Source organism: Chrysemys picta, chromosome 1, assembly GCF_011386835.1.
Source record: "Chrysemys picta bellii isolate R12L10 chromosome 1, ASM1138683v2, whole genome shotgun sequence".
Lineage (NCBI taxonomy): Eukaryota > Metazoa > Chordata > Testudines > Emydidae > Chrysemys > Chrysemys picta.
The window spans coordinates 25,794,240-25,814,664 of NC_088791.1; the positions used below are offsets into that span (position 1 = coordinate 25,794,240).

Consider the following 20,425-nt stretch of genomic DNA (forward strand, 5'->3'; position numbering starts at 1 on the left):
TGGGTCTGTGTTGGAGCAGACAGGTATGTCTGGCTCAGCAAGACAGGGTGCTGGGGTCCCGAGCTAGCAGGGAAGGCAGGGGTAGAGGTAGTCTTGACACATCGGGTGGCAGCTCCCAAGAGAGTTTCTGTGATCCAACCTGTTACTGTAACTACATAATAAAAGTATGTATCTTAGAACAACGCTTCCTCAGCACTCGTCCCCTAATGCCCCTACTCTACTTGCACTACCTTGATGACATCTTCATCATCTGGACCCCATGGGAAGGAGGCCCTTGAGGAATTCCACCAGGATTTCAACAATTTCCACCCCACCATCAACCTCAGCCTGGACCAGGGCCGCCCAGAGGATTCAGGGGGCCTGGGGCAAAGCAATTTTGGGGGCCCCCTTCCATAAAAAAAGTTGCAATACTAGGGCAAATTGCCCCACTAGTCCCCCCCCTCCCCCGGGGCAGCCCTGGGGAAAAAAATATTTAAAAACCTTCCGCATCTTGGCACAAACCCAGTTTTGAGAACTTCTTTTCAAGTCACCTTTACAAGGTATCACTGGTTCTCAGCATCAGCTAGTGCTAAAAGGCACTAAAGCTCATTAAAAGGGTTGGACAAATATCTTCTGTCAAAACTTTTTTGGATCGAAAACTAGGGGGTTTTAAAAAGCAGAAAAAATCACGGACAATGTCTGCTTTCCTTCAAAATTTGTTGTGGTTTTTTTTAATTGAAAAGCTGAAATTAGTCTGCCAAAACCTGAACATGGTTTGGGGTTTCAGAAGCGTGTGGCCAAATATTTGCTGCTTGCTCTGTTTGACTGTTTAAAGAAACAATAAAAAAGTTACAAGGAGTCTAGTGGCACCTTAAAGACCAACAGATTTATTTGGGCATTAGCTTTCGTGGGTAAAAACCTCACTTCTTCAGATGCATCTGAAAGTTGTGAGGTTTTTACCCATGAAAGCTTATGCCCAAATAAATCTGTTAGTCTTTAAGGTGCCACCAGACTCCTTGTTTTTGTAGCTACAGACTAACACGGCTACCCCCTGATACTTAATAAAAAAATTCTGCTTAAAAAAAAATCCAAAACTTTGAACCTCCTGAGCTTGTGACCAAACACCTGAGCCCATCCAGTCAGAGATTTTTCCAGGTTTTTGATACTCTGCTGGCTTCCTTGACTCATATCTGTCTCCATAACTTTGGGTTCATTTAAGTTAGAAAATAAGAACATAAGAATGGCCATACTGGGTCAGACCAAAGGTCCATCCAGCCCAGTATCCTGTCTACCAACAGTGGCCAATGCCAAGTGCCCCAGAGGGAGTGAACCTAACAGGTAATGATCAAGTGATCTCTCTCCTGCCATCCATCTCCACTGTCTGACAAACAGAGGCTAGGGACACCATTCCTTACCCATCCTGGCTAATAGCCATTAATGGACTTAACCTCCATGAATTTATCGGTTTCCTAGAGACTGGCTCCATGGGGTCCCTCACAAACTGGAGACGGTTACTGTGGGTTTGTCTTTAGTATAGACTATGTACATGCTCCACTAACTGAGCATTTGAGCTTGTTCCAGAATCTGGGATGAGCCTATGTTGTGAAAACTGAAATGCTCAAAATAGCACATGCATGTGAATGGACACAGGGTGCTAAAATTAAATTAACCCAGGGGTTCTCAAACTGGGGGTCAGGACCCCTCAGGGGGTCACGAGGTTATTACTGGGGGCCGTGTCAGCCTCCACCTCAAACCCTGCTTTGCCTCCAGCATTTATAATAGTGTTAAATATATAAAAAGTGTTTTTAATTTATAAGGGGGGGGTCTCACTCAGAGGTTTGCTATGTGAAAGGGGTCACTATTACAAAAGTTTGAGAACCACTGAATTAACCCCTCTGGAGCCTCGGGGAATGCAGGGGAGGGGGGTCTCCCTTGGTAGGGTTGGGAAGGAGGTAGGTGGTGTATGATATTGCTCTTCTCATGTGATCCCTCCCGCATTGCTCTCTTGGCTCTATCACCGTTATTCTAAAGTGGCTCATTTTAAATGAAGCTACCCTCCCCTGACATGAATCTCCCTATGGCACTTAAATTAAATGTAGACTATAATTTGGCATTTGAGAAGTGAAAGGGATGGTAGCCCTAAGGGAAAAGATAATAGCTTGGCTCATTGTGTTAAATAGCTGTCTGCAAGCAGGTGCCTGGGGCAGCCAATACAAAGGGGTGGCACTCTGTCCATTATTGGGGCAGCACATCCGGGTCTTTGGCAGCAATTTGGCGGTGGGTCCTTCACTCTCTCTCTTCCTCTTCGGCGGCACTTTGGCAACAGCTCAATTGGGTTTTTCTTTTTTTTTTTTTTTACCCTTTGCCGCTTGGGGCGGCAAAAAAGCTGGAGCCAGCCCTGCCCACAACACATACTAATAATTAATAGGGGCCCCCCTTGAGCTGCTTAAGGCTTCATGATAGGTCTTCTGTGACTCAATTATGGTATAATTGACAAGTCTAAGGACTTTGACTTACTCGGTTTTGAGTTTCAGTATTTTTGACTAGCTTCCTCGTTTTTTTTTTTTTTTTTTTAATTTCTTCTTTCTGAACTACCCAACCAGTATGGGCTGCTAGAAACCCTTAATTCAGCCCATCTTCAATTACATTAAGATAAAGTACCTTGAATACAGAGGATCTAATCATCCTGTGCCATGTGCACCAGCATCCTGCATGCATGTGAAGCAAAACATTGAAGTTAAATATAGTATCCGACATAGACAATGATAACAGATATTAACCATGATCATTATAAAAATGAAATATGTGAGGGCTTCCTAGGGAAGACTCGAGTTGAACATTATAAAAATGCCAATGTTCCAGCAAAATAGTGTAGCTAACACATTTCTACTTACTTAGGCAATTATTATAAAATATTTGACATAAGTTCTGCAACCTCAACAGAAATAATCACAGTCTCTATCTTTCATTTCTATGCTGCATTTCCTGTAATTTATATTTTTAATAACTAACATTTTGACCATTCTTGTAGTTATTTTAAAACATAGAATGATAGTCATAATTTAAAATGGAAGTTAACCTTGTTTATTCTTCCATTTCAAACACCTAAAAAGTCACTTCCAACTACAGTCCTTTGTCTCAATATAGGGCACAAGGGCAAAATCCCAAATTATTAACATATTTTACAATTTCTGTGCTTGGGATTTCAATATATTATTATTTGAGTAGTAAGTAACTCCCCCTATCAATCAGCTGCATGAAGTTTAGAATAAATCTCATTCATTTTTCTTAGCTAATAAACATAGTTAGTTTACTATAGAATTGGCTGCAAACGTTGTCTTTGATGTAAGATCATAGAATCTTAGAACTGGAAGGGACCTCGAGAGATCATCTGGTCCAGTCCCCTGCACTCAAGGCAGGACTAAGTATTATCTAGATCATCCGATAGGTGTTTGTCCAACCTGCTCTTAAAAATCCCCAATGATGGAGATTCCACAATCTCCGTAGGCAATTTATTCCAGTGCTTAGCCACTCTGACAGGTTTTTCCTAATGTCCAACCTAAATCTTCCTTGCTGCAGTTTAAGCCCATTGCTTCTTGTCCTATCCTCAAAGGTTAAGAAGAACAATTTTTCTCCCTCCTCCTTGTAACAACCTTTTATGTACTTGACAACTGTTATCATGTTCCCTCTCAGTCTTCTCTTCTCCAGATCTGGAGTACCAATTGATCTGGCGTAAGTGACTGGTCTCTTGGGACTGGGAGCAACCTGATATGGTGTGATTTTTGGTTTAGTGACCTTTTATCACAAAGTTCAGTTTGTCTGAGTGGCGAGATAGACTGGAGAGTCTGAAGGGACTGTCTGTCACTTATGGTAAGACTGGTATAGTGACCCAGGAGTTCACATTTGTTACTGGCTTGGTGAAATCTAATTATAGAATACACCACCAGTTTGGGGTATCTGCCCTGTTTCCGGACAGTCTGTCCTGAGGTAGGCACTCACATTTGTGAGCCACTCCAGGCAGTATGATATTCTCCACCTGTCAAGGTAGAGGAGATGACATGGTCCACAATGTCAATTTTTAAGTATAATTTTATGATACTCAAATGTTATGAATCAGGAATGTTGTAGCATATCATAACAGATATCTAAAGCAAGAAAATATTTTGTTTCCAAAAGAAAAATCAAAGTAAAATAAATAAGAGCTCAAAATAAACTTCATACTCTATCTGTGCACATGAATATTATCATTTTGCTTGTGTTATTATACATAAGCTACTTTTGCCAAGGACTACCTACTTTGCTCTGCTATTAATATCACTAAAACTTGTTGTGATGCAAGAACTCCCACCCATTTCTGAGAACAGTGAAGGCAGTTTATCTGTTAACACACAGGCTGCTGGCTGCCTTTATAAAAAGTTCTTCCAGTTTTACATACTTCCTCATTGAGCTAGTTTCACAGCAAAGATGAAGAAGCTCATTTACTTAGTCTTGTTTAAGACAGCTCTGCTTGCTTTTACAAATGTTTCTGCACTTGCAGATGAACATACCGAAGGTGTTAAAGAAGGAAAAGCTATTGATGCTTGTCCTATAAAGCTCAAAACCAATGGGAAATGTGAAGGAGAGGAATGTCCATATCAGATAAACCTGCCTCCGATGACCATCCAGTTACCTAAGCAGTTCAGACTGATTGAGAATACTCTCAAAGAAGTAAAAAATCTTAAAGATGAAGTAAACAAATTGAAGAAATCTTGCCAAGATTGCAAGTTGCAGGCAGACGACAACCAAGAAAAAGTCAGTACTGAATTCCTGGCACCTAATAGAGAAGTCCCAACAGAGAACAGTAAGATAGAAGATAACAGAGTAAAGGAATTACAGATCAAAGTTAAGAAACTGTCAGCCAGTTTGCAGAATGCAAAGAAGCAGATCCACTTACTGCAGAGTAATGTGGAAAAAAGAAGCCTCATAAACATGGACAACGTACAAAGTTACGTCGACAGCAAAGTAGAAAATCTGACATCTTTTTTGGAAATTTTGGATAACAGATGTTCTTCTGAGTGTCCAGTCAGACAATCAAGTTCTGGTATGTAAAGCTATATTTATAAATTCTGTAGAATTAATAGAACAATTTAAATATATTTAACCACAAATACCTTTGCTTTCATCTTCACAAATTAAAAAGTATTATAAAATTCACTCTTATTGTGGCCAGGAAGGACTTGCTGGAAGATACTAAGTGCTTTCAACTCCCATGGGAGTTGCAGGTACTCAATACTTCTCAGGATTTGGCTCTAACATAGTACTTAAAATGTAGCCTCCAAAGGGAACATTTATTTTAACATTTGTTCAGCAGATATGCATACTGTATTTACTCATATTCGCATACTGCTGTCATAGCAATTCAGTGCCCAAACATTAAGATGGAAATGAAATTCCTTTATATATTTAAATTTTATTTTACAGTGTATTCAAAAGGAAAATATCCACTTTAATTCTGCATTACACTGAAAACTGAACAACTATTTTTGGCTTGAATGTATTTTCACATTTTTGAGGGATTAGGGGAAGGGAATGAGAAAGATCTGGCCCTAAAAGATTTCAATAGTTTTACTATCTGACTTTGATAATGAAAGACTGAAAAAAGAAACATCTCAAAATATCCTGGAATTGTTTTTAAATGGTCTGGAAAGTGTTAGCTAACAACAAAGGAATCTAGTGGAAGGTGTAAGTTGTATAGATGGATAACAAAATCATTATTTACCATAGCTACACATACATGTAAGGCTTGGCTAAAAATCTAATCAGTATTAATGCTTCTCAAATGGAAGGCACACACAGCACTATTTTAGCAATAGTGGAATATTGGCAAGAATCTAATATATAAACAATGTAAAATGAGACACTAATGTGGGAGCTTGGGGATTTATTTCCTTTTAAATACCATGTTGTGAGGGACTTGTTACTTTTTAAAAAATCCTGTTATGATTATTAAAAGAAAAAATAAATGGAATTGGTAGATTATATCATGTTAATCTTTACTTTTGCCAAATTAATATGATTAACGTTTTAATTTTTACGTTGTATGTAACTAAAATTTTGATATTACATTGAAGGATCTTTAGAAGTAAGAGGCATTCACAAAAAGTTGCCAGTGTATTCTGCCATCCAGATACCACACCTAATAAAAGGGTTCTTTAGTGATTAAAACAATGACAGGTCACTGCACTAAATTTCTGAGCACCAAACTGCTTGCCAATCCTCCAAGCTAAAAAAAAGTATGATGTATAAAATTAGACAGCTCTTTTGTCTACCAGAAGTCATACCTGCAGGACCTGCCCTCCTTCACTCCCATCTACAATACTAGTCTATTTAAAGAATATCAGAGAAAACTGCAGATAGTACAATGAATGCACTACTATGTTTTGAAATTCTGAAAAACAAGATCAGCAAAAACACAAACAGGACACATGAACAACTTTATGTTATAGCAATGTCTTTATTAGATATCAGTAATCAAATGTCATGCTTCAGGTATAAGATAGTCAGAGGTCAGGAAGGAATTTCTTACCCATCATGTAAGACTCTCCATGATTGGGTAGTTGCATTCTAAATTCTCCTTGCCATCACCACCTTTTTCTGAAATATCAGTTTTTGGTCACTAGCACAAGCCAGTCTAGTCTTGATAGATCTATATTCTTGTGTTACTATAACACATGCAGAAAAGGTAACTGATGCTAAGTAATGTTCAACCTACAGTCTAAATCCAGGCAGGTAAAAATACTACTACAGTAACTCCTTGCTTAACGTTGTAGTTATGTTCCTGAAAAATGCTACTTTAAGCGAAACAATGTTAAGCGAATCCAATTTCCCCATAAGAATTAATGTAAATAGGAAAGGTTAGGATCCAGGGGGAAAAAATTTTCACCAGACAAAAGACTATTTCATATTTCTCTCTCTCCACACACACAGTATAAAGTTTTTTTTAAACAAACAATTTAATACTGTACACAGCAATGATGATTGTGAAGCTTGGTTGAGGTGGTGAAGTGAGAGGGTGCAAGAGGATGGGATATTTCCCATGGAATGCCTTACTGCTAAATGATGAACTAGCACTTGACTGAGCCCTCAAGGGTTAACACATTGTTGTTAATGTAGCCTCACACTCTACAAGGCAGCACGAATGGAGGGAGGGGAGACAGCATGGCAGAGAGAAACAGAGACACACTCTGTGTGTGTGTGTGTGTGTGTGTGTGTGTGTGTGTGTGTGTGTGTGTGTGTGTGAGAGAGAGAGAGAGAGAGAGAGAGGTGCATTGCCCCTTTAAGTACGCTGACCCCACTCTAAGTACATTACCTTTTTAAGTAGATCAGCAAGTTGAGACAGCATCTGCTGTCAGCAAGCTCCCTCTGTCCTGAGCCCTGAATGGGGACGGGAAGGGGGACACCCTGACATTAGCACCCCTCTTTCCCCCCCTTGCACTGCAAGCAGGAGCTGCTCCCGGGAGCAGCTCCAAGGCAGAGGGCAGGAGCAGCACATGGCAGTGGGGGGGAGGACAGGGCTGTGCTGCTGCACAGGGAACTTAGGGGAGCGGAGAGCTGATGGGGTGCTGCTGGTCCACCCTGGCTCCAAACCCCCACCAGCTAGCTCCAACGGGCTGCTCTTTCTGCAAGCAGTGGACAAAGCAGGCGCAACTTTAAACGAGCATATTCTATAATTGATCAGCAACGTAACGAACAATGTTAACCAGGATGACTAAGTGAGGAGTTACTGTACATAGCATTTATATACAAAACAGTCCAACAGTGATAGTGAAAATGTAATGGTAATATGTGCATTATGAAACTAGAAAGGATGACAATAACTAGTTTTCGCTCATAGGAATGAATCCTGACTTTAGTGAAGTCAATGGCAAAACTATTATTGACTTAAATAGGAGTAGGGTTGGATCCATAGAAGGTGTCTAACTGAGACAGGTGCTCTTTGTTCACATCTATTCTGAAACTTAGGCCACTTAACATCTTATCCAAAGTCCACTGAAATAAATGGGAGTCTTCCCATTGGCTTCAATAGGCTTTGGATGAGGCCCTAGTTAAGGGTCTATATATGGATTTAGATGCTTAACTTTAGGTATCCAAGTTTGAAATTGTTGTCTCTAGTCTCTGGATGTTAACAAGAAAGTTTTATCTATTAGAAATCTTCTTCCACGACTCCAATTTATATGTGGATGAAAGTAAAACAAAGAAAACCATTATTTATTATTATTTTCATGAGTTAGGGTTGACCACAAGACTCAAGAATGGAGGAGAATAAATAAGTCACTTATGTAATCTAAGAATATTCTTGAGTAACATATTTTGTATCCCTATTCTATGTAATTAACTCCTATGTTAAATTCTCTCTCATATACAAAATATGAGCATTCCATGGCAGCATTAGTATCAACCACAAAGTTAAGGTTACACTAAGATTTGAGCATAATGAAAGAATAAGATTTCTCTTTCACACTTTAAAGATTGAACTTAGTCTCCTTATTTGACAAAATAACTCTTCAAAATAACCTATTGAGTAACCCGTTCTAGGCGCCACCATTTCAGGAAAGAGGTGGACAAATTAGAGGAAGTCTAGAGCAGAGCAACAAAAATGATTAAAGGTGTAGAAAATATGACTTATGAGGAAAAATTGGGTTTGTTTAGTCTGGAGAAGAGAAGACTGAGATGATAATTTTCAAGTACATCAAAGATTGTTACAAGGAGGAGGATGAAAAAATTATTCTCTTTAACCTCTGAGGATAGGATAAGAAGCAATGGGCTTAAACTGCAGCAAGGAAGATTTAGGTTGGACATTAGGAAAGACTTCCCAACTGTCAGGGTGGTTAAGTACTGGAACAAATTGCCTAGGGAGGTTGTGGAATCTCTGTCATCACAGGTTTTTAAGAACACATTAGATGAACCCATGAGGAATGGTCTAGTTATCATTTAGTCCTACCTTGAATGCAGGGGACTGGACTAGATGACCCTTCCAGTCCTACGGTTCTATGATTTTATAGGACAATTTATTCTTTATGTAATTTCTTAAAATAAATATTTACTAACTTTTGCAGAGAAAATAATTTTAAAATGCTCCCTTTCTGAAGTTTTCCCTCACATTTCTTTGTGTCCCTCTAGCTAAATAACCCAGGAATCCTGACTCCCAGTCCCCTACTGTAGCCTGAGAACAGCACTTCCTCTTAACAAGCAGTTCTTATTAAGATTTGTATATTTCCAGTGGTGATATACAATTAAAACATGTAATCAAATACACCCATGCATTTAAATTATTTTGTAGTAGGAATAAACATTCTCAAAATAGTTTCCACAACTTAAAACACTTCCTCTGAAAGACATCAATGAAATATTGTTGTGTTAATGAACATATTGTGTTGTGGAACATGAAGTTCTAGGAATGTGTCATTTTCAGCATATCCTGTGAAAACACTGGAGCACAGCATCAGTACTAGTTAAGTGGTTATAGATGGATTTATAATCTTCAGGAAACACCTGGAAAATATGTTTTGTATAAAATAAATTATTGATAGGAAGATGAGTTACGTAAATGGATCAGCATACTGACTATTTCTTTATTATGAAGCCAGCAATTCTACATGCACAGGAAAGCACTGTCACTTTTCTAGCTATATCTTTCTAGGAATCATAGAATCGGCATAAGACAACATTTCTAGTTTCCTCCTGTTTCCTAAAGTATTGTAAATAACTGACCACTGACATATGAAAAATTCCCATTGTCTAGACTAACAGCCAATAATAAAGAGTCATCTTTAAGTCATCCTGATATGAAATAAACTTCTCATATGACATACTATAGCATGAAAGGTACTGAATTATAGACATTAATATGACAAAGTACAATGAATCCATTCCACAAGAGGAGCAAATTCTATAATACGTAAGAGAAAATTAAGGTATAGTTGAATACATGAGTTAAAAAGCATTTGAAATAATAGAATGGAAATAGTAGGCCAAATTCACCACTGAAATATGCCAGCATTAGCTCATGGAAAAGAGTTCCAATAATGGAAAGCGTACAGAGGGGGCCAGATTTTGGCTGCAAATAGCCAACAACTTCACTGGGTGAAAAGGGAAGAGGGGAAGAGGCCAGCCCAGTGAAAAGTGGGCAATTTTGGCCAAAAATGCAGTGTCGCTAGGGTGGCTGCGTAGCCATCAGATGCATCAGGCTCCTGGTGGTGGACACCTATGGTGTAGCCCTGATGGGAATAAAAAATGCCCATACGTACCAGAACTCTGACTGCAGAAACACTTCTTGACCTCTGGAGAGATAAGTCACCCCACAAGATGCAACTCTCAGGGTATGTGTTTTGCACCTCCTTGAACCAGCTTTGTGGAATTTAACTCATTATTCTTTATGGATATACATGCAAGAAATAAGCAGCAACACAATTTTATGGAGCTATATAGCATTTTTAGATGAACATTAATCATTTGTATTGTTTTTGCATTTATTAATAAATAAGAAAAATAGGAGCGAGAACCTCCAGGAAAGATACCGCTAAAAGTGCTGAAGAGTATACACTGTGGGTTTAAAATGTAATTTTTTACATTAACGTAGTCTGGAATGCTTGATGTGGTTTACTAGATATTAAAAAAATATATAAATAAGACTGTCCATACTAATACTATCTATTTTCCCCCCAGCTATACAACTAGTGCAGAGAGATTGTGCTGATTATTACACAGCAGGTATGAGGCATAATGGAATCTACAGAGTTATTCCAGATCCAAAAAATAGCAGCTTTGAGGTTTACTGTGACATGGAATCAATGGGAGGTGGCTGGACAGTGCTACAGATGCGTCAAGATGGTAGCACTAACTTCAACAGAACATGGAATGACTACAAAAATGGCTTTGGAAATCTCAGCGGGGAGTTTTGGCTGGGGAATGATAAAATTCATCTCCTGACCAAAAGCAAGGATATGCAGCTGAGAATTGAGCTTGAAGATTTCAATGGTATTCGACAGTATGCTAAATATGAACAGTTCTATGTAGCCAATGAATATCTCAAGTACCGTCTAAGTGTCACTGGCTATACTGGTACAGCCGGAGATGCCCTGCACTTCAGTAAACATTACAACCATGATCAAAAATTCTTCTCTACCCCGGACAAAGACAATGATAAGTATCTATCAGGAAATTGTGGGGCTTACTACAGCTCTGGTTGGTGGTTTGATAAATGTTTGTCTGCCAACCTAAATGGCAAATACTATCGCCAAAAATACAAAGGTATTCGCAATGGGATTTTCTGGGGCACCTGGCATGGTGTTTCTAATGGTCTTCCAAATGGTTATAGGCAAGCTTTTAAACAGGTAAAAATGATGATCAGACCCAAAGTCTTTGTGCCATAAATCCGCACCCTCTGCTGTAACCAGTTTGTATTAGGTCATACTAAAATCATGCTTACTCAGTATCATATTCAAAATACAAATATTGGAGTATTTTAATATTCAGTCCTAATATAATCCTTCCAAGATGAAAGAAATTGTCTCAACATAAAATGTTTGATTCCTCCCTCATGCCTTATAAAGACAGTTTTAATGGTTCAGAGTAGCTGTTGCTAAAACTTCAGCATTGCTAAATTCTGAATTTGAAGGCATTGATTTTAATGTTTCAGTTGTACTTTTACTATCTGCAGCATACCAGGTTTCTACAATCTACAACTTTTTAAGGCTTCTACAAAGGTAGCTGAATGAAAATTCATATTTTTGCCTGAAAATATCTCAAACATTTCTTTTTACATATAACCACTTTAGATACCGAGTTTCATCCTCTTATATGGATCTCATTATATCATCTGTGTCTTCATAAACATTAAAGATAGATCATCCCAACACCACCACGAACTAAGAAAGTGGTATCCCATTTTAAAATGACTGAGGCAGAGATCACCTAATTTCCTCAAAGTCACAAAGCAACATCTGACACAGAGTCAGGAACTGAAAACAGATTTTCTGAGTCTCAGTCCAGCCCCTTGACCAAGAGACCATCCAACCAAATATAGTGGCAGAGTTGAACAAAAGCAAATGGAAAGGGTGTGTAGACTAAGTATGGAGTGAAACAGCACCTCCACAGCATGTTTTCCCCCCAAGCTGTTTGCTTCGAAACCATGCTTTTTGCTTCTTTGATGAAGGAATGTCAACAGCTACACAGCTTGTCAGGGAGCTATGCTAGCAGGGCTGGAGCAGGAAGCATCAGAAAGCATTGAGTTCTTGTACTACTGCCTCCAGATCTACAGAGAGAGTGTCTGGTTCCCTTAGAGCCTAAAACCCTGTGGTTTCACACCCAAATCTCCCTTCCTCTGCATCCTCTATTCAAGGTGAACTTTATGAGGTTGCAGGGATTCAAACTTAATTTTTTTAACTTGTCAGAACTTTTTATGTATCATCAGGAAAAAGATTATGTAGAAAAACACACATACATATATAAAATCAAAGTAGGGTTTCCCCCCAAAATTTGATGCATTTGTCTTTTTTCCCTTAAAATCAAAGAAAAACTAACATCCAGTGAATGACTTTTATACAATGAACAGAAAGGAAACAGAGATTTTCTTCTTGTTGTTGTTGTTCTGAAGTGTAAGAAATAAAATGTAACAGACGTTCAGACATTTCATGAATTACCAACCAAAGAGACATTCCAGATCATAATGAATACTGTACATAGTGAATGTAAATTTGATAAGATTAAGGCCTTAGATCGGGTTTGCCTGACAAACCCTCCTTGTGCAGACACAGGTTGTTCTGGCTCTCAGAATGAAATAAGTTACAGCGGGACAAAGACTTTTTGCTGGTATAACTGCATCTACAGTAGGGCTTTCCTGGCATAGCTATATCAGTCATGGGTATGATTTTTTCCACACCTAACCGACATAACTATTCCAGCAAAACTTTTAAGTGTAGTCTGGTCCAATACTTACAAACATGACATTTACTACTTTTCGATATACCAAATTGAAGTGTGCATTAGTGATTTATGTACAATGATCTATGGTGACAATGACCAAATTATAAGCTATTAATATATTTTAAAGGAATTATAAATATTTTGAAGGATATTTTGATGTGAAATGTCATTTGCTTTATTATGTTTTCATTTTAAAAGATGGATGGAAGATTTTAATACTATCAGATATATACTCTTTGCTTGAGAACACATTTTGAAGTTCCTTTTTATCCTGAAATAGAATGTAATTGTTTAAACAAAAAAAAGTTTTTGATGCACTGGCTAGAAAAGCGATTTTTAGTAGAATATTATTATATTTAGTCATTTGGTATAAAGTGCACTAATTGTTCCTAGACAATAAGAAGTTTCCAAAGAAATTTCTTTTTCACTCAGCTAATTTTTTACAAGTGAAACTTACCTTTGTTTCTTGTTTAAAGATCTTTTTTTTTAAATATAAACATTTTAAAATCAGAATACACAGCTGTAATTTATATTATTTACATGTTAAAGGGAAAAAAATCAGTCTAATGTTGATATTTTCAAAGCTGGATACTCCCTTTCTACTATTGGGCTGGATTCTCCAATTATTCAGATTAGTTTTATATAAGTGTAACTTCATTAATTTCAATGGCGTTACTCTCAATTTACACTGGTGTGAATAAAGTCTAATTCACACCCATTATGTCCATACGGCAGTTATAGTACTTGTTTTAAAGGTTCCTTGATCTGAATCCTCAAAAACAATATCTCACCAATTATTCCTTTGATGTTCTATAACAATTCAATCACTGATGAAACAGACTACAGTATGTGAACTCAGAATGGCCAGCTTTTGACAAAAGGGCTATGGAATTTTACACAGCTGACTATGGGTACCTTACAGCTATAGAGGTGCAGTCCATGGACACTACAGGTGAGCACACAATACCAGTGGCTGAATTCTCAGACATCAGTGACTGGTTACTCATATACTGCTACAGAACAATTGGATCCCAGACCCTGTAGTTTTCACAGGCTGCATCTCCATATTAAAGATAAGGCAGCTGTAAACTGATCTATTTTTAAATTATGTGAGACTTTTGGGCTCATGTACAGCTGTCAATATGATCCTTGACGGGACAAAGTTTAGCATCCCTGAACTAAAGCATTTAAAAAAAAAAAACACCTTATACAACCTAAACACACTCTCTCTCTATACATGGGCTTAATAATGCAAAGTATGTCTTTCAATTATAAAAAACACATATGTGATAATAAAAATTTTAATCTAATAAATGCACTTGTCTTTTTGATATAGTTAAATGTTAGATTCTTAGTAATGGATATAGTTAAATGTTAGATTCTTAGTAATGAGGATTATTAGTATCAGGTTTTCAAGCAAAGGACCTATGGGACACTTTTTCCACAGAATACGAAACAAAACTCATCTGTTCAAAATGATCAGCCAAGCATGCTATAATTTCCTGGCATTCCATGGGGTTGTTTAAACAAAGAAAACTACCAAGAAGGAAAAACAAAGAATATCTTTAGAACTGAAAGCCATGTTAAACAGCACTGATTTGCCATTTTTCATGCAAGTAACAGTAGGGATAACTCTATTCATCTCAGTTAAAATGCCATGTTCAATGGTCTTTTGACAGACACAGGGGTCTCTCAAAACTTCACGTAGCAGATCGAGCACTCACTGTCGCGGCGCCTCCTGCCAGTGATCCGGGAATTAGCTCTTTTCCAGCCTTGGAGCGCCTCCTGCTGGACAACGTCTCACCTGTTTCAGGCCCCCGTGTCCCTCCCGGACTCCGATGCCCTTTATTTTGTAGTTCTGCCCTATGGCAGTTCCCACTCTCTGGGTCTCCCCTCCCAGGGGAACCCCCAACCCTCTATACCCACCTTGCATCAGTGGCTACTGCCAGTCATCATCTAGCCCCCATTCTCTGGGGCAGACTGCAGTCTGTAATGGCCACTCATCACTGGCAAAGGGGTAGGACCAGCTGCCTTTCCCTGCAGCCCCAGTACCTCCTTAGGCCTTCCTGCAAGGCCTCAGCCCTGGTGATAGCCAGGCCTAATCTCCCCAGCTCAGCCTGCCCCTTCCCCAGCACTGCTCTGTCAAAGGGACCCTGTCTCCCCCAGGCAGCTAGGTCTTCCTCACTCCAGGGCTGGAGTGAGACTGACCTAGTTCCTCCATTAGCCCTTTTATCAGGGCCTGCTATAGCCTGATTAGGTGTGGCTCCAGCTGTGGCCACTTCCCCAATCAGCGTACTTTTCTCCCAGGAGTGGGGTAACTGCCCTGCTAAACTTCAGAAAAGACCTGCTTAAGATGTTGAGTTAAAAATATTTCTTTCTCTAAGAAGTTTTTCATGCAAGTATCAGACCACAACTATCTTTAAATTCATCTGACATTTTCAAAGGAAGTTAAGATGGGATAAGATGAGCCCACACCTGGAACACCGTGTTTATAATTTAACTACTGCAGCACATTATTATTTTTTATTAAAAAAGGGGGTATTCTGCCAAAAAAAAAATTAAAAAACTTACCTGACATAGAAATGACAGAAAAGGTTAAAAAAAAAAAAAGAAGAAAGCAAAGTATTACCTAAAACTTTAAACTTTCTCAGTGTAATAAAGATCCAAATATTGACATGCCAAAGAAGTATACATTCACAACTGTGTTTTGGCTTCAATTCTTCAGGGGTTAAAAAGATGAATATCACACTTCATATAAGACTAACGAAATTGAGATAGTTTGCAAAGAAACACAGCTAAGCGGTATATTATACTCAAATATGAAATTGCTGAGCTACTAACTGGGGTATGTAACCTATCATTTAAATCAGCTTCTATACCACATGACTGGAGGCTAGCTAATGTGATGCCAATTTTTAAAAAAGACTCCAGAGGTGATCCTGGCAATTACAGGCCGGAAAGCCTAACTTCAGTACTGGGCAAACTGTTTGAAAGTATAATAAAGAACAGAATTATCAGACACATAGATGTACATGATTTGTTGGGGGAAGAGTCAAGATGGTTTTTGTAAAGGGAAATCATGCCTCACCAATCAACTAGAATTCTTTGAGGGGGCCAACAAGCATGTGGACAAGGGGGATCCAGTGGAGATAGTGTATTTAGATTTTCAGAAAGCCTTTGACAAGGTCCCTCACCAAAGGCTCTTATGCAAAGTAAGCTGTCATGGGATAAGAGGGAAGGTCCTCTCATGGATCGGTAACTGATTAAAAGATAGGGTAGGAATAAATGGTCAGTTTCAGAATGGAGAGGGGTAAATAGTGGTGTCCCCCAGGAGTCTGTATTATTCAGCATATTCATAAATGATATGGAAAAAGGGGTAAACAGTGAGGTGGCAAAATTTGCAGGTGATACAAAACTACTCAAGATAGTTAAGTCCAAATCAGACTACGAAGAGTTACAAAGTGATCTCACAAAACTGGGTGAATGGGCTACAAAATGACAGATGAAATTCAATGTTGATATATGTGCAAGTAGAGTCTGGATGAGCTCTCCCCTGACATCTAGTGCTGAGCTGTGGAAAAAGACTTCAGAAGCTGATCTCGTTTGCATGGATACACCCACCCTGCCTATGTGCTCAGCATGATGGGATTGCTTGCCCAAATGATCATTTGTGGCAGGTGTTGGATCCCCAGTCTCCTTGTTATTTGAGCTGGAGTAATAAAGGGTTGTTATCCTTGTTGTGTGAACTGAGGGCAGCAAAACTGTATCTGGCATACCCCAATAGAGGGACTCACCCTCAACTGAACAGCACTCACTAGGGAGGGGACATGGGTTCCAAAGCCCAGTGAGTGAGAGAGAGAGAGAGAGAGGGGGAACAGGTAATTTGTACTTGGCAGTGTGGGCCCTGTTTAAGGGTCCTAGACACCAGTTGATCTTTCTTCTCTCTATGGTATAATAAAAGAGCTAACTTAGACTCAATTGAGAGTCTTGTTACATGTTGCAGAGCTGAAATCACTGATACCTAGGTCTAAGTATTAGACTTATTTTGGGACAGTGTCTCTATTGCAAGAGACTGCCCAGTGTGCACCAGCAGTGTGGCTCCCCCACTAACAGCTGAAATCACTGAGAGCTATGTTAAGTGTGAGGGGTTGGGCCCTGAAGACATCTTGCAAGTGGGCAGCTGGTGGAGAGGTGTGGCAAGCGGCTAGCAGGGAGGCTGGTGGAGAGGTGTGACCAGCAGGGTGGCTGGTGGAGGGGTGTGGCAAGTATCTGTTGGGATGATGAGTGAGTGCTTGAGCAGTGCAGTGTGTGAGGTGCCTTCTTACCTACCCCCCACCCCCGGCCTTCCACACAGGGTGTGAGGTGAAATCTGCAGATGAACCTCTGATCTCTGGGGCTGCACAAGGACAGCAACTGTGAGTGGGATACGGAGAAGGGATGGGCATGTTAAAGTGACTTTTGGGTTGCTGGACTTAAGACCCGAGGGGAAAAGGACACTGCCCAACTTACTTGGGGGTGGGTTTTTTGATCATGGTTTGTGTTTATGAACCCTAGTTGTGGTGTTTTCCCAAATTAATGCTGAGTTAATTCCTTCCTTTTATTAAAAGTTTTTGCTACACTCAGACTCTGTGCTTGCGAGAGGGGACATATTGCCTCTTAGAGGCACCAGGGGTTGCTGTGTAATTGTCCCAGGTCACTGGGTGGGGGCTTGAACCGGTTTTGTGTTGTATTGTTGAAAAGGATTCCCTAGATACTGAACCCGGCCCTTGTTGCTGCTGGCTCCACCTGGCAGAAGGGTTACAAATGCGAAGTAATGCACATTGGAAAACATAATTCTAACCATACATATAAAATGGTGGGGTCTAAATTAGCTGTTACCACTTAAGAGAGATCTTGGAGTCACTGTGGATAGTTCTCTGAAAACATTCACTCAATGTGCAGCAACAGTCAAAAAAGCTAACAGAATGTTGGGAACCATTAAGAAAGGGATAGATAATAAGACAGAAAATATATTGCCTCTGTATAAATATGTGGTATACCCACATCTTGAATACTGTGTGAAGATGTGGTTGCCCCATCTCAAAAAAGATATATTGGAATTGGAAAAGGTTCAGAAAAGGGCAACAAAAATGATTAGGGGTATGGAACAGCTTCCATACATGGAGAGATTAATAAGACTAGGACTTTTCAGCTTGAAAAAGACATGACTGAGGGGGAATATGATAGAGGTCTATAAAATCATGACTGGTGTGGAGAAAGTAAATAAGAAAGAATAAATAACACTTTCTTATAACACAAGAACTAGGGGTTACCAAATGAAATTAATAGGCAGCGGGTTTAAAACAAACATAAGCAAGTATTTTTTCACACAACACACAGTCAACCTGTGGAACTCTTTGCCAGAGGATGTTGTGAAGGCCAAGACTATAACAGGGTTCAAAAAATAACTAGGTAAGTTCATGGAGGATAGGTCCATCAATGGCTATTAGCTAGAATGAGCAGGGATAGTGTCCCCAGCCTCTGTTTGCCAGAAGCTGGGAATCGGCGACGGGGATGGAACTCTTGATGATTACATGTTCTTTTCATTCTCCCTGAAGTACCTGGCATTGGCCACTGTCCGAAGACAGGATATTGGGCTAAATGGACCTTTGGTCTGACCCAGTATGGCTGTTCTTATATTCATATACAATCCCTGGAATGCGCAAAGAATTCCCCTTGCTGCAATGATGTGTTCCAGTCAGATGGAAGTTTTAGACTCATAGACTCATAGACTTTAAGGTCAGAAGGGACCATTATGATCATCTGGTCTGACCCCCTGCATGTTGCAGGCCACAAAGCCATCCCTACCCTTTCCCTTGACTCTGCTGTTGAGGTCCCCAAATCCTGGTTTAGTGACTTCAATTGGCAGAGAACCCTCCCGCTAGCGATCCCTGCCCCATGCTGCGGAGGAAGGCGAAAAACCTCCAGGGCCTCAGCCAATCTACCCTGGAGGAAAATTCCTTCCCGACCCCAAATATGGCGATCAGTAGAACCCCGAGCATGTAGGCAAGAGTCTCCAGCCTGACCCTCGTTAGCCATTATACTATTTACCTGCCATGGCACGGTATTCCTTTGGCTAAAATCATGTTTTTCCATTAAACCATTCCCTCCATAAACTTATCTAACTTAATCTTGAAACCAGACAGGTCCTTCACCCCCACCGTTTCCCTCGGAAGGCTGTTCCAATATTTCACCCCTCTGACGGTCAAAAACCTTCGTCTTATTTCAAGCCTAAACTTCCCCACGGCCAGTTTATATCCATTCGTTCTCGTGTCCACATTAGTACTGAGCTGGAATAGTTCCTCTCCCTCCCTGGTATTTATCCCTCTGATATATTTAAAGAGAGCAATCATATCCCCCCTCAGCCTTCGTTTGGACAGACTAAACAACCCGAGCTCCTCCAGTCTCCTTTCATACGATAGGTTTTCCATTCCTCTGATCATTCTAGTGGCCCTTCTCTGTACCCGTTCCAGTTTGAGTTCATCTTTTTTAAACATGGAAGACCAGAACTGCACACAGTACTCCAAATGTGGTCTCACTAGCGCCTTATACAACGGAAGCAGCACCTCCTTATCCCTACTAGATATACCTCGCCTAATGCATCCCAAGACCGCATTGGCTTTTTTCACCGCCACGTCACATTGTCGACTCATAGTCATCCTACGGTCTACCAAGACCCCGAGGTCTTTCTCCTCCTCTGTTATTCCTAACTGATGCGTCCCCAGCTTGTAACTTTTAGGCAAAGTGTATCACTAATGTAAGTGGGCACAACTCCCTCAACTTTAACTACTTCTGCCAGAGGTGAATTTGGCCACAATCTTCAATATTAAATCTCACAAAAAACTGTTTTAAGACAACAGAGGGTCCTGTGGCACCTTTGAGACTAACAGAAGTATTGGGAGCATAAGCTTTCGTGGGTAAGAACCTCACTTCTTCAGATCAGACTTGCATCTGAAGAAGTGAGGTTCTTACCTATGAAAGCTTATGCTCCCAATACTTCTGTTAGTCTTAAAGGTGCCACAGGACCCTCTGTTGCTTTTTACAGATTCAGACTAACACGGCTACCCCTCTGATGTTTTAAGACAATAGGTCAGATTCTACTTCCCTTACTCAAGTCCTCACATCAGATATATATGACATATGTCAAGGTCAGATGGATTAATAGTTTTAGTACATAATTGTAAATCACAAATTCTGATACAGCAAACTGTCACAGCTCCCCTTATTTAGATGGGAGAAGGGAGGGATAGGCATCTGGACTTTAGAGAAGGCAGAGAGCATGTGAGGCCTCCAAACCTCATGCATCTCAGGAATCTGCAAAATCAAAGGAAACTCCAATCAGGGAAGTTATGCACCTCCATGTCACTCCCACTCCTAGCTTCATGGCTTCTCTAGGAGCTGTGCTGCCACTAGCTGGCCCCACCAAACTTGCACCGCACTTTAC

The 20,425-nt window shown here is 39.9% G+C and overlaps 2 protein-coding genes across 6 annotated transcripts in view; one reads left to right on the plus strand and one right to left on the minus strand.

Moving 5' to 3' along the window:
* CCDC146 (coiled-coil domain containing 146) overlaps nucleotides 1-20,425 on the minus strand; it is a 118,558-nt gene that overhangs the window by 67,666 nt on the left and 30,467 nt on the right. The window contains exon 2 of one of the 5 annotated variants that reach the window (XM_065553823.1): nucleotides 2,641-2,687. The exons of the other annotated variants lie outside the window; for them this stretch is intronic. Within the exon in view, the coding sequence (XP_065409895.1) occupies nucleotides 2,641-2,664 (24 nt within the window). The 5' untranslated portion in view covers nucleotides 2,665-2,687. The remainder of the gene's footprint in view (nucleotides 1-2,640; nucleotides 2,688-20,425) is intronic. 5 annotated transcript variants of the gene reach the window in all.
* FGL2 (fibrinogen like 2) lies at nucleotides 4,326-14,256 on the plus strand. Its single transcript, XM_005305781.3, has 2 exons — nucleotides 4,326-5,059; nucleotides 10,684-14,256. Exons 1-2 carry the CDS (start codon nucleotides 4,444-4,446, stop codon nucleotides 11,388-11,390), a joined length of 1,323 nt encoding a protein of 440 aa, XP_005305838.2. The 5' UTR covers nucleotides 4,326-4,443; the 3' UTR covers nucleotides 11,391-14,256.

Bases quoted from the DNA above. Each gene is read 5' to 3' on its own strand.
- FGL2 (XM_005305781.3), top strand. From the start codon at position 4,444: ATGAAGAAGCTCATTTACTTAGTCTTGTTTAAGACAGCTCTGCTTGCT. The intron at 5,060-10,683 runs GTATGTAAAGCT...TTTTCCCCCCAG, and splicing joins AGTCAGACAATCAAGTTCTG to CTATACAACTAGTGCAGAGA.